Source organism: Littorina saxatilis, linkage group LG7 (assembly GCF_037325665.1).
Source record: "Littorina saxatilis isolate snail1 linkage group LG7, US_GU_Lsax_2.0, whole genome shotgun sequence".
Classification (NCBI taxonomy): Eukaryota; Metazoa; Mollusca; class Gastropoda; order Littorinimorpha; family Littorinidae; genus Littorina; species Littorina saxatilis.
Genome location: NC_090251.1, coordinates 9,672,773 through 9,687,850, shown reverse-complemented (window position 1 = coordinate 9,687,850; position 15,078 = coordinate 9,672,773). Strand labels below are relative to the sequence as shown.

At 41.6% G+C, this 15,078-nt stretch overlaps 1 protein-coding gene across 1 annotated transcript; it reads right to left on the bottom strand.

The window, feature by feature from the left end:
- Window positions 1-254: 254 nt before the first annotated feature.
- Window positions 255-2,426, bottom strand: LOC138972059 (uncharacterized). The gene is made up of 2 exons (XM_070344900.1): window positions 2,003-2,426; window positions 255-271 (listed from the first exon to the last, which is right to left on the bottom strand). Exons 1-2 carry the CDS (start codon window positions 2,424-2,426, stop codon window positions 255-257), a joined length of 441 nt encoding a protein of 146 aa, XP_070201001.1.
- Window positions 2,427-15,078: the final 12,652 nt, after the last annotated feature.

Below are 15,078 nucleotides of genomic sequence, written 5' to 3'. Positions count from 1 at the left end.
TTCGCTTAAAATCTGTTAAAAGCCATTTCCGATAAGATTAAAATTAAAAGTATTAAAAACATTTAAAAAAATTAAACCTAAGATGACAATGTATGCATTCATGTTCAATGTTGCTTTACGTTTTTTTCGTTTTTTGTTTGGTTTAAACAAGTTTATTCAATAAATTTCATTGGTACTAATACTATTGCCGCATACATTTTTGTTTGTTTTGTTCATGAGCCCTCCTGGGACATAATTGATATTTAGTAAAGGAATTAGTTGTAGCGCATGCCTGTACAAGTGATCACAACACCAATCGTCGAACAGACACAGTGAATATGAACAAGTCCATATATTTTCCTTCCTTTAGCGTAGAAAAATATAAGAGTGACAAATCTTACAAAGTAGGCTGCGTCACATTTTTGAATCGCAATGATTTCCATTTTCAAAACACCTGTTTGCCCAACTTACAACATGACAGCAAGGATTATAGTATCACGAACAAATGTCCATTTCAAAGCCCCAAACGTCATGTCTGATCTCAGTAGATATTTTGGGAGACAAAATAGTTTTGATACCCGGCAATATTTGAAGGCCCAGTTCATACAGACCTCCAGCCAAGCCACATCAGCTTATGACACTAAACGTTGCCCACATATTCAGATTGTACGATATAAGTTATAACAGCACAAGCCAAACCCGGTGAATCATTAGTTTTGTTCAAGGCGATAAATAGTCTCGATTTAAGGCAGTAGCCAGAAAATGGTACTAATCCCTTAATAGTTCCCATACGATTGGTTCGTCGCGATATAACCTTCGTGGTTGAAAACGACGTTAAACACCAAATAAAGAAAGATACGATTGGTTGCCTTTTTGTTTATCCGCCCTATACGTAAACGGGATACATATTCGAATCGTCATCATCTAGTTATAAACGAGTCCGTCAGTGAAAATTGTCATTGACTGTGACGTTTTAATAATGGTTCATATCAAAATGTAATGGCATTCTGTCCAAATTGCTGCTATTTCAAGCGTATGGCATTTAGATGATCTTTCACCGTCGTATATGTACATGTTTGTATCATTATTCAATAATTGTTTCCCAAGTTATAATTCATTGCAAATAGGATGACACGCGACGGGCACAGTGGCGTGGTGGTAAGACGTCGGCCTCCCAATCGGGAGGTCGTGAGTTCGAATCCCGGTCGCTGCCGCCTGGTGGGTTAAGAGTGGAGATTTTTCCAATCTCCCAGGTCAACTTATGTGCAGACCTGCCAGTGACCTGCTAGTGACTTAACTCCCTTCGTGTGTACACACAAGCACAAGACCAAGTGCGCACGGAAAAGATCATGTAATCCATGTCGGAGTTCGGTGGGTTATGGAAACACGAAAATACCCAGCATGCCTACTCAACGAAAGCGGAGTGAGCTGACTATGCTCTCAGAGTATAGTGTGGGGAACCCAAATGGGTAAACGAGCTCACACGTAACCAGACAATTCTGGAACGCTGAAGAAGAAGAAGGATGACACGCAGTTAGAAGACGTGACATTGTTCACGCATTCAAAGTATGAAAGTCTTCTTCTTCTTCTTCTGCGTTCGATGTTGATGGCCGTGCTAAATCCTCAGACCAGTGGCTGCCAGGAAGTCCGCAGTCTTGCGCAGTTCGTCGGCAGGACCCCAGAGTTTGGCTCCAACACTGGTCTCTTCTTGCCAGAACTTCTGGCGTATTGTCTCTAGATGGGGGCAGTTCTGGAGAATGCTCCGGAGTTTGCTCTTCCGAGCCACATTCACAGTGTGCGTCATCCGCAAGGCCCAGTGTCTTGAGGTGTTTCTTCAGTCCACAGTGCCCTGTCCTTAGACGGAAAATGGTGGTTTGGCTTCTCCGGTCTAGTTTGTTGATAGGGTCTTCCTGTGGGTTGTAGTCTCCGTTTCTCTTTTTCCAGTTTTCTTTCTTCTTCCGTTGTAGAAGAGTCTTGGCTTCTTTGTACGAGGTGGAGTTGTGTGGTTGGGGAAGTCTCGCACCTCCTTTTGCCAGCCTGTCCGCTTCTTCATTGCCGGCAATGCCGACATGAGCCGGTATCCACTGGAGCACCACCGTGTTGTGTTGAGACAGGGTGCTGAGGCAGTTGTCGAGTTGCCTGGTGGGGAGGTCAGTGAGGCCAGACAGAAGGGACTGGAGGGCGGACAGGGAGTCAGTGAGGAGGACGATGTTTTGCCGACTGCGGTCTTCCCCTGCTGCGTGCTCTGCTGCAGTGATGAGGGCGTGGAGCTCGGCCCTGTAGTTCGAGCTCAGGTCACCAGCTGGGACGGAGAGGGAGGTGGTGGTCCCGTTTGGGCGACGGATGTAGACGCCACTGCCTCCATTCCTTACGGCGTTCTCTGAGGAGCCGTCTGTGTAGACGTGAGTCCAGGTGCAATGTGGGTAGCGGTCCTGGATCATCTCCATGGCGAGGGCCTTCTGGACATGTTCGCCCTTTGCTGTATGAAAGTGTACGCGACCTATTTTACATTTCAAAACATATTCAGATCAGGACTTAGATGCCTGCATGCTGTATAAAAGAAATGTCGTTGCCTGATACTTTCACGGTTGGTGTTTTTCCATTAACATAAGCGGAAAAGTGTAATGTGTTTTCTTCTTCTATATTTAATGATACCTTGTCATTGTATATAATGAAATAACCTGACCGTTTCCCATTTACATATTCATATATAATTATAATTTGTGCTTTGAAGACACCACTATTAGTCGTAGGTTTGTTGTTGTTGTTGTTGTTGTTGTTGTTGTTGTTGTTGTTGTTGTTTTCATACCTATGAATGTACCTTTTGCATGAACATATAAAACATATTAAACCACGGTTAAAACCAAAAGTCTACCCCTCGTATTTGAAAATGACAAAATCCCTAATTTGCATGATGCATGAGGATTGTAACTGGAAACTCCTACCCCAAAGTGTCATGTATTTGGTGTTTATGCTCACATATTCTGCTTTTAATGGTAGAACAATAATGTGTGTATTCTTCTTCTTCTTCTTTCGTGGGCTGAAACTCCCACGTACACTCGTGTTTTTTGCACGAGTGGAATTTTACGTGTATGACCGTTTTTTACCCCGCCATTTAGGCAGCCATACGCCGTTTTCGGAGGAAGCATGCTGGGTATTTTCGTGTTTCTATAACCCACCGAACTCTGACATGGATTACAGGATCTTTTTCGTGCGCACTTGGTCTTGTGCTTGCGTGTACACACGGGGGTGTTCGGACACCGAGGAGAGTCTGCACACAAAGTTGACTCTGAGAAATAAATCTCTCGCCGAACGTGGGGACGAACTCACGCTGACAGCGGCCAACTGGATACAAATCCAGCGCGCCACCGACTGAGCTACATCCCCGCCACGTGTGTATTCAATTTAAGAAAAATGCAAAGTCATGTCGGCATATATCTGTTTACCATTGCAAACTCATCCTCATGTGACCATGACAAGCCACAATGTTGGTACAGTTACCATTTTCGACACGTCCATGCCTACACGAGGACATGAATCATGGAAGCTGGCGTTCAGCCGTGTAGGCGTCGAAACTGCATGGACATTCTATCCACCCTTTATGGCTCATAAAAAATAGCAAAAACAACAAGTTTACTTTTCAAAATAAAACGGACACCGAACTTTACATGTCAATGCCCATGTCAGCCTGGAGAGAAACAGTCGTGATCTGTGTTTTGAATTGCAAACTGCAGGTTACTTTTTATTTTCTTGTTTTAATTTCATTCGTCTTTTTTTCTTTTATTCTTTCTTTCTTTCTTTTGTATTTTACGTTATTTGCGTGTTTGACCAAAATATGACATTTTACACAGATCGAGACAGTCATTGTTCTCCGAGACCGCGCTAGCGGTCGAGGTGAACAATGACTGTCGAGATCTGTGTAAAATGTCATATTTTGGTCAAAAACGCAAATAACATTTATGTATCGATCGAATTCCTTTCAGGTACTATGACTTTGTTGTTGTTTTGACGATTGAACAAGGCCGGGCACACACACATGCAATCAAACACATAAGCTTCATATTTGGGCGTTTCAGGTTGACCGAAACTTCAAAGGAACTACAAAACACACGTCATGTACTGACTTTGTTGTTGTTTTGACATTAAACAGCACACACACATGCAATCAAACACATGACGTGTGTTTTGTAGTTCCTTTAAAGTTTCGGTCAACCTGAAACGCCCAATTATAAAGTTTTGTAGGCCTCTGACGTCACATGACTCAAAGAAGGGAAATCCAATCTCCAATCGATACATTTTTTTATATTTTTTTTATTGATACCTTATTTTGCGCGTTTATATTTCTCTTTTTGTAAAATGTCATATGTTTCAAGAATATGCATGCAGTTTCACCAGGTCCTAGATCGAAACGATAGTATTTCAGAATAATAATCAGTCAATACAGCATGACTTCCCTTCTTTGTCTCTGTTAATCCAGGGAGAAAATATCCAGCGATATTTCTCCGTAGGCCTAAAGTTCGGCCATGACCTAGGCAAAATAACTTGCGCAGCCGCAGAAACAAGAAAATGGAAATCTTGAAGCCGTCATCAACACGAACACAATGATTGCAGAAGCAAACTCTGTACCTACACGACCGAGACACAAGACTGATTATTTCACAGAGCTCTGCAAAGGGTAAGCTTACTCACGTCAGGTCTTCACTGACAAGCTATAGGAACAGGCGGAAAATTCCAAACAAAAGTAAATGACGTCAAAGTCTTTTTCGCTTTGCGTGTAACTTTGTCATGACGTCTTTTTGTGACGAAAGTATACGCGACAATTTGTTCGCTTCCGGTGTCATTTTAGACTGAAAAGCAACTCAAAAGAAGGAGCTAAGCCTCTGTCTTGAAACAGCTGAAACACTCTTTTGGATTGCCGTTTCAATGTTAACCAAAAAGTTAAAGAAACAAACAAGGTTCAGTTGCGAACTGACAGCGGATTGAGCATTTATTCCTGTTGATGAAGGTATGATTGAAGCTTTATTCTCTCCGTCAACCAACAAGACTAGATTTGTAGCAGACGAAAAACAAAGTGTGCGTTTTTCCTGTCTTGTGAAGGCGATTATGTCGTTATAAGTTATCTGTACGTTGTAATGACATTTCAAAACAAAATTTAGCTTTGATGCGTCACGGGATAATAAGCTTATACGTTTTTATCCGTGGAATTGTTTTTTTCGTCTCGGCAGGGTGAATGAATTCATTATGTCTTTTCCGGAACTGGACAAAACTGGCCTTGCCAAGACTGAAACAAAATATAGTTCTACAACTTCTAGGCTTGGGTTGATTGCCCATGGTGAATTTCCAATGATTTGTTGCCACATCCCATGACAAATTCTCTTTACTTTGGTCATGCCATATATACGTTACAGTTCCGTCCATCCATGGTATCGCGTGATATTTTGTCTCGACGGGGTGAAAGAATATAATGACGTCACTCTCGGCAGAGCCTCGAGTGACGTCATCATATTCATTGACCCAGTCTCGACAAAATATCAGGCGATACCATGGATGGACGGAGCTGTAACTTATACGTATACAACCCTCTCAAAGGCGGATCCAAAGATAAAATTAATTATCGTTAAGCGTTTTTTTCTCATCATCTCGTTTCTTCATAAGTAAATCTGAAAAAAGGTTCAGCTATCTGAGTGTCCGCAACGGCAGGGCACTAACATTTGCTGTAGGTGTCTTTATGCCTCTCGTCGAAAGGATATCATCTTTTTTTTAATGAAATGAAACTAAAAAATAAGAAAGCTATTTTTAACCCAACCAGAAGCTCTGAAGGTATGTTTTTTTAATTGATGTCCTTGATTTTATTTATTTTACAGCTGCGTATGTTGGGTGTACTTGGCTAGAGTGAATGGAGTGATAACTGCGTGTCAAACCGAATTCGCAAACTTGGGCAATACATTTTCTATATTCAGTATTCTGTATTACAATACAATACAATACAATACAATACAATACAATAACTTTATTAATCTCTAAAAGAGAAATTGCATTGCTGAGCTTTTGTGTCCGCAATAAAACATACATAAAACATTCAAAAATAAACATTTGTTCTTTGTCATTCACACATTCTTGTGTTCTTATACATTTCTTCAATTCATACATCAATATTCTATCATAATTATGCATTATTGTATGTGTTAACCCTAAAGGCCTGGTCTGTGTAAACTTTCTCATGTGTACTGACTCATATTTTGACAAATGAGTTTTATGCAAAGTGGTGATTTCACTTTCGATGATCACAGAGCAGGCATTCATCTGCAAACACACTATCTGACATGGTACGTTAATATGGCTACAGTCTGTTGTTATTCAGTCTGCCAATTCTCGTGAACATTTTACGATGATGTCCTCGTCCAACAAAACTGCACACAGACCAATGATTCCACGTTCAGCTACCCACAGCCGGCTCCACAGATCATATGAAGAGTGTGTTTTCTCATAAACACTCAAAGGTACTTTTCGGCTTTGACCAGAGACCAGCATCATACCTGTAAGCAAATCATGTTACATAAAGGTATGTAAAGTTGGCCCCAGAGTGTACGTTTTCCCCGTCAATTATTTCAAGTGACACCTCGTGAGTCATGGGGGTAGAGGTCATCCAGATACAGAGGATGTTATTCTATGCAGCTTGATCGTCAGTCAAAGAGGAGGGATGTATATTTCATGATGTCAAACATTTGCCTTGTGGGAGCGGTGACTAACTAGATGGGCCCGTATGGACAACTTTAGAGTTGATGATGATTCTGATGTAACTTCCTGTCCTACAGGCATTTGTAGTTTTGCCTATTAAGGACTAAATACATGGGATTCGATTCGATAGCAAACTTTAGAGAGAACTAGGCTTGAGTTTAAGTTGTGTTTGCCAACAATATGTTTGGCAAAGAAACACGTTGATGTCACTGGGTCGAGTTGCGCTGTGTTGTGGTGTCTGCCAACAATATGTTTGGCAAAGAAACACGTTGATGTCACTGGGTCGAGTTGCGCTGTGTTGTGGTGTCGCTGCTTTCAGACCAAAAGTGCAAGAACAAAAACAACAATTCAGCCATGTAGTACGTAAGCCATTGGCAATTTTCCTGATGTGGATAACCTATCGTACACATTCAAATGCATTCACAGTTAACAGAAGAAAGAAGAAACATGCCACTGATGTTAATTTTGATACTATGTATGTTTTCAAGACAGATATATTCGAAGCTTTCCTTCGAAGAAGCAAACGAAGAAGAAGAAGAAGAAGGAGACAAATCAGTGCCACATTTGCCAATTAGTCAGATAAGAAAGCAACCAAAACAATGTTGACAGACACCCATCTGAGGACAACATGGTCCACTTTTCAATCGGACTAAGCAAACAAGAAGACAAATTGTGACGACAAAATTGCTGTCTTTAAAGTCGCGCCGTCGCGTGTCGTTTAGAGCTAGAGATTTACACCTTATTAAATCGCCAGCAGTAGCGACGGAAAAGCCATCACTGAAGGCAACAAAACAAACGTTGACGGGCAGTGTTTGTTCAAACGAACACAACATCCTTCCTCCTTAATCTTTGACCTTTCAAATGCATTGAAAGACTTCCACACCTCACAGCAATCACCACGTCTTCCATACCACCGTTCTTTTTGAATCCCCCAACTCGCGTGAAAGAGATGACCGTAAGGTAGTCGCTGGCACCTCTTCCAGACGGTCAAGAATTCGCCCTCGTTAAAGCTCGTGTCCGGAGAGGCGACGGAGAACCCCATTAATCGGCGATTACTGGTCAGCTCAGTGATAGAAAGTGGACGGACGAGTGGCTGTCCGAAATAGAATGGTCAAGCAGGGGCAACAACTGTCTCTTAACACTCCTCTTGAAGTCTAGTGGGTTTTGTAAGGGCTTCGCCGTTATTCGGAGTGGTTATTGTTGTTTGAACAGTGTTAGTAACGCCCCCGTAGTTAAGAAAAGGAGCTACTTATTCTGCGCCCCTCGAGGTATGAATGTATAATGGAACACAAAACAATTCAGACACGTGCTTTAGGAAAGTTAACCTTGTTTAACACCTGCTCGAATATAATTAATTTTGATAGAAGAAAAAAAACTCGCATGAAAGGGTCGGAGAATAAGGTAATTGAAAAGCGGCGTTTTGAATTGTTCCTTCCTCTTTCGTTGGCCATTTTTCACAACAGAGAGGCAAGATTTCAGATATGATGGGACACGCCTTTTTGATAACATAATTATAAGACTCAAAATCGTTCCCTCCGACATGCTTTGAACAAATGATATCAGGACTGCAGCTGACAACGTAGATCCAGGGATATACATGTAACATATTAATCTTGCTGTCAACAATGTTACATGCACTTACAAACCCTTAAGACCAAGAACAAAACAGAATAATATCGACACTGAATCGGTCTCGCGTGACCTCACAGCTAAGCTAACAGATATCCGTATGACTTTGTACATGTTAATCGTTATGAGGAGCAGGTTCAATTAAATGTGGGCAGGGAAAGTTTCAAAGTTCAACAGGAAGGGCGATTTTATTAGTCATACGTAACTGATAACAGATCCGATGGAGTAAGCTTTGCATGGATGTTGTTTCACCCGTCAAATGGGGTTTCCTGTTCCGAACAAAACAAATCACAATCACCTTAACTATAATTGGTTTCTGTATCTGAGTGTAATATTAATACTAGCTGTACACGAATATAGAAGATTAGCAAGGTGTTTGTTTTGTAGCCAGGGTAAACACGGTTTGTCTCCTGCCACCTGGAGATATCCAATACAGACATTAATTCTCTGTTTTAGTTTGTCATCATTTAATAATAATGAGAATAAATCACTTTTCTATAGTGCAAGTCCCGATAACAGCTCCATGCGCTTTACTATTCCAATACATTTGTATATGTAACGTTTTCCTTCAAATCTTAAACATAAACGTTAGATTTGACATTGTTAATTATCTTTCTGCAAAATGAAAGTGCTTTTGCTTTTACAATGTTGATGATGTTCCTATGTTCAATTGGTTGACTGCTGTATATGATAACCTCAATGTCTGCCATCTCCTCTTTTTCTTTTAAATGTATTTTGAACACACTTCAATCAACTGTCGTCGTTTTCATACTTGTAAATGTCAATTTAATGAACATGTATAAGGCCCCCCCAAAAAATAGGTCTGTTTACGGTAACCCGACCGACCCTAGTTTTTTCGCGCGACCCTAGACTTTTTTTTGGCATTTGGGGAAAAAAAACAAAAAAACACAATCTTGTTTTTTTGGCAAAATAACGTAAAAATATGTTTTTTGGGAAAAAAAAACCAAAAAACATCCCGACCTACCGACCCTATTTTTTTGGCCTATGTTACCGTAAACAGACCTATTTTTTTTTTTTGGCCTAAACATAAATAAAACGTTGTTTAAACCAACGTGATTTTACGGTTCCCTCCTCGCATCTCAAACGCTTCCTTGTTGAAGAAAAAAAGAGGAAGAGACACCGCGCCAGACAGCGGAAGCAAGCAAAAATCAATTTTCACACCGACACTAAGCTCTGTGTTGGAGTAGGGATCTTTGTGGCTACCCCTTGGTCATCCCACGGCGTCCTTAGGACAACGGCGAGAACAAACACTGTCATTTACAAAGCCAGGCTTTTCAGACGTCCTGCCTGCGTTGCTTGGGTAGTCCCAATGGAGCTGAGTTCTCAGTTGTTAAAGGAACAGAGAAAGAGACGACGGTCGGAAATAACTCTTGTCTAGTTTGTATAGGTTGTGACAGAATGACTGAAGAAGAATTCCTGTCCTACAGGCATACTATAGGACCCTCTTGTGGACTAGTATCATAGTATACGTTAAAACGTATACGTCGTCGTCGTTGTTGTTTTATTTCATTTTGATTTTTGAGACAAGGATGAGCAAGGTTGCATAGTGTACCCATTCAATGGCCTATTTCGCAAAACGTTCTCCTGGACGAAAAGTGGGGATATGATTATGTTAAAAACAAGTTTACATAGATTTCATTAAACATTATATTCATATCAATCTGTTCTTTTTTGTTATTTGTTCCTGTTCTTCGCAGAAAATGGTCAATACAATATATGATTTGAATCCACATAGCATACGATAACAAGAATAACATTCAGAGCCACCATTGTTACTTAAAAATATGAATGAATGAGTACTCTTGCTTTTATTGAGTTTTCAAGGTTTCAAGGTTTTGTTTCGGCTTTAGGCAAAATTTGCCACATCGTCACGCTCATAAGACAAAAAACAAACTCAGTATGTGTTAGGCATTAAGTGAGACCAAAGGGGAAGCTACTGGAAGGGTACCTCTCAGACCATCGGAAACCATTGCCACGGTTACGTAAGCAAAACTGCCGTTCTCGTTTCTGAGTTAGGCACTTTTCCGTTTTGATACATAAAGACTTGTTTGGAGAATTTGAAGGTATGCAAAAGCTTTTTCGGGGTTGTTATGCAGTTGTGCTGAATGAAAATGTTGCTGTCAGCTCTTTATCTCACGCGTTTACCGCTGTCAGCTCTTTATCTCACGCGTATACCGCTGTCAGCTCTTTATCTCACGCGTTTACCGCTGTCAGCTCTTTATCTCACGCGTATACCGCTGTCAGCTCTTTATCTCACGCGTTTACCGCTGTCAGCTCTTTATCTCACGCGTATACCGCTGTCAGCTCTTTATCTCACGCGTATACCGCTGTCAGCTCTTTATCTCACGCGTATACCGCTGTCAGCTCTTTATCTCACGCGTATACCGCTGTCAGCTCTTTATCTCACGCGTATACCGCTGTCAGCTCTTTATCTCACGCGTATACCGCTGTCAGCTCTTTATCTCACGCGTATACCGCTGTCAGCTCTTTATCTCACGCGTTTACCGCTGTCAGCTCTTTATCTCACGCGTATACCGCTGCCAACCGCTCGAGATAGGCAGTTTGAAACTTATAACTAAAATGAGATTGGCAGATTGTTCAGAAACCAAAAACGTTTTTATCGATTTTCTCTAAACTCTAAAACAAAATGACATAGACAATTATTTTATGAGCGTGACGACATGATATTATAGGCCAGTCACGAGGGATGTGTCTGAAACACGTGGACAAGAAGCACGTGTAGAAAGCTTGTCTCACTTAAAGCAAGAGCATGCACTCAGCCACAACCTACACAAACCCGACAGAGTTGACACAGTTAAAGCAAAAATAAAATGAAGTTAAACTTGACAGTCAGTGACATAAGTCATTGATGTTAGAGTTATCTACTTACCGCTGTTGCTTGACGAAAACTCGGCAAACCGCTGAAGGCGTTACACACAAACTCGCACAAAACAGGACAGCCATCATCCGTCAGTGACAGTGGATAATTATAAGACCAGTTTTGTTTCCTAGGTTCAATACCTAGTTTTTGCCCTGAACGTATTCGGATTGACAAAATGTTGTATGGCTTTTATACTTGACCACAACATATGCTTAGCAATCAATCTCAAAAGACGGCATCAAACAGTCTCTCTTTGTCTATGTACGTTCCCAGCTGGTGTTTGTAGAATTGGGGTGCGTGCGGTCGCGGTGCGTGCGTGCGTGCGTGCGTGCGTTCGTGCGCGCGTGCGTGCGCGCGTGCGTGCGTGCGTGTGTGTGTGTGTGTGTGTTTTATCTGTCTGTTTGTCTGTGTTTGCGACGGTATATATGCGTGTGTCTATGTTAAAGTACCTACTTTTTGTTCTGAACTTTTCTTTTTTAAGAATTTGCAAATAGCTTTTAAATTAACCTAAACACATGCTTGGCAATAAATCACGGTAGCACAAACGACTATCAATCTTAATCTGTATATATGTTACAGTTAATCTGTGAAACCAGGGAATACGTGTATTAACTAGGTAATACATGAATTAACTGACGGGAAAAAAACCCAGTTAATTCATGTATTACCTAAAATAGTTTAGTTAATACACGTATTCCCTGGTTTCACAGATTAACTGTAACATAAGCATATATACACTCCTCATGTGCGTGTCTGTCTTCCTTCCCGCTGTATGTAGCTGTTTCTCTGTTTCACTGTGTGTTTGTGTGTGTGTGTGTGTGTGTGTGTGTGTGTGTGTGTGTGTGTGTGTGTGTGTGTGTGTATGTGTGTGTGTTTGTGTGTTTGTACGTGTGTGCGTGTGTGTTTGTGTGTGTGTGTGTATGTGTGTGTGTGTGTGTGTGTGTGTGTGTGTGTGTGCGTGCGTGCGTGCGCGCGTTTGTGTGCTCAAAACCCCAATTGTACAGTTAAAAATATCCTTTTACAAGTAACCAAAACACATGCTAAGCAATAAATCTCACACGAGAACAACAGACTATCAATCTCAAGTTAGTATACATAGTCCAACTAACCAGGTCACCGACCCACATAAAGAAAATTCCGTCCCTTGGCTCGAAAACCTTTTGGCTTTTAGAGAGGAGTAAGTTGTGTAAATCACAATACTCCCCATTTCTCACGTTCGTGTTAAGTACTGAGGGCATGTTTTCAAACTCAGTCCATAATGGCCTGTGACTTTACAATCAAAGAGTGTGGTGTTCTGACAAGTGTAGTCTATTGGTGATCGAAACGGTAGAAGATAGAATCGATCGCTGATACTGAGAGTACTGCAAGGTTGCACCGTCTAATCTGCCCTTGCGACCACCTCTCAAAAGCGACCACCTGCTCACAGCGACCTCTCCGAAAGATCCAAGACGAGTTTGGTTTTCACTACGGTGTAACCCCATTTTAAGGTCTCCAACAATCTGAGAAAATCAGGTTTAAAAAAAAAAAAAAAAGTCTTATCACGACGGAGTCTTAAAATGGGGGTAAACTTACAGAGGTTATGAACATAAAGTCTGAGAAAAAAGGGTCTTAACGGGGGTCTTAAAAGGGGGGTTCCACGGTATATCAATCGGGTTTCCATAGCGACCACCTGTCCATAACGATCATTGTTGGTAGACCTGTCCCTTTGGTGGTCGTGACACACAGGCGTGACTGTATTGAGTGTTGGAGGTGTGGGGATTGGGTTTATAGTGTCCTATTTAGGTCTCCAGTGGAACAAATCGTATGCTCGTTTTAGGAACGGGTTTGATCAGAATCAAACAGTCTCTTTTTACATTTAGTCAAGTTTTGACTAAATGTTTTAACACAGAGGGGGAATCGAGACGAGGGTCGTGGTAAATGTGTGTGTGTGTGCGTGCGTGTGTGTGTGTGTGTGTGTGTGTGTGTGTGTGTGTGTGTGTGTGTGTGTGTGTGTGTGTGTGTGTGTGTGTGTGTATAGAGCGATTCAGACTAAACTACTGGACCGATCTTTATGAAATTTGACATGAGAGTTCCTGGGAATGATATCCCCGGATTCATTTTTCTTTTTTTCGATAAATGTCTTTGATGACGTCATATCCGGCTTTTTGTAAAAGTTGAGGCGGCACTGTCAAACCCTCATTTTTCAATCAAATTGATTGAAATTTTGGCCAAGCAATCTTCGACGAAGGCCGGACTTCGGTATTGCATTTGAGCATGGTGGCTTAAAAATTAATTAATGACTTTGGTCATTAAAAATCTGAAAATTGTAAACAAATTTTGTTTTTATAAAACGATCCAAATTTACGTTCATCTTATTCTTCATCATTTTATGATTCCAAAAACATATAGATGTGTTATATTTGGATTAAAAACAAGCTCTGAAAATTGAAAATATAAAAATTATGATTAAAATTAAATTTCCGAAATCGTTTTAAAAACTATTTCATCTTATTCCTTGTCGGTTCCTGATTCAAAAAACATATAGATATGATATGTTTGGATTAAAAACACGCTCAGAAAGTTAAAACGAAGAGAGGTGCAGTAAAGCGTGCTATGAAGCACAGCGCAACCGCTCCAGCGCCAAACAGGCTCGTCACTTTCACTGCCTTTTGCACTAGCGGCGGACTACGTTCACTTTAATTCTGTGAGTTCCACAACTTGACTAAATGTAGTAATTTCGCCTTACGCGACTTGTTTCTCCATTGTGTAAGCTCCTTGGCAGACAACAAGAAGGTTTTACTTGGTGTTAGAGTTTTGGTCAATGCTTTCAGAGTTCCATTTATGTTTGTTTGTTTGTTTGTTTGTTTGTTTGTTTGCTTAACGCCCAGCCGACCACGAAGGGCCATATCAGGGCGGTTCTGCTTTGACATATAACGTGCGCCACACACAAGACAGAAGTCGCAGCACAGGCTTCATGTCTCACCCAGTCACATTATTCTGACACCGGACCAACCAGTCCTAGCACTAACCCCATAATGCCAGACGCCAGGCGGAGCAGCCACTAGATTGCCAATTTTAAAGTCTTAGGTATGACCCGGCCGGGGTTCGAACCCACGACCTCCCGATCACGAGGCGGACGCCTTACCACTAGGCCAACCGTGCCGGTTCTATTTATGTATATTATATAGTGGAACAAATCGTACGGCATGTTTTGGAAGATTTTGATTAGAATCAGTTACCGATACAGAGTACTGCATGGACGATTGTCTTAGGCTTTAACAGTTTTGGTCATTGGGTGTCATGTCCTACTTGTGGCAGAAGACATTATATACGCGAGTTTGTTCGACCTCCTATACAGAGAGTACCGGAAGTCTGTATTTTTTTGTTTTGTTGGTTGTTGGTTGTTGTTGTTGGTTGTTGTTGTTGTTGTTGTTGTCTTTACATCTGTTCCTTGTCCCGTTGTGCTCTCACACCGCCCCGTCCCTGCACTCATTGCTCCAACCACCTCTGAATTTCGTTCCGCTGCCAGATTTGCCGATTTTACAGACGCTCCAGGGGGGATGTCGGGTCGCAGCGGTTGGCTACCCTCGGAAGATGACACTGCACTTCTGCTGAGTCACTTCCACGGTGTCCAGTAGTGGGTCTGTCCCGAGATAACGGACGCAGCCCACTACCTACTATGCCCCCTACAAACGACATTGACTTTAAGTCGCGGAGCCAGACTGAGTGAGCGTCCCCTCCAAAGAGCAGACCGGAAGTCTGTATATTTTTTTTCCTTTTTCTTTTTCATTTTTCATTACTTTATTGTCCCATCGCTGGGAAATTCGGGTCGCTTCCTCCCAGTGGAAAGC

What these genes read in the sequence shown, in the direction of transcription:
- LOC138972059 (XM_070344900.1), bottom strand. Translation starts at nt 2,426, where the DNA reads ATGGAGATGATCCAGGACCGCTACCCACATTGCACCTGGACTCACGTC.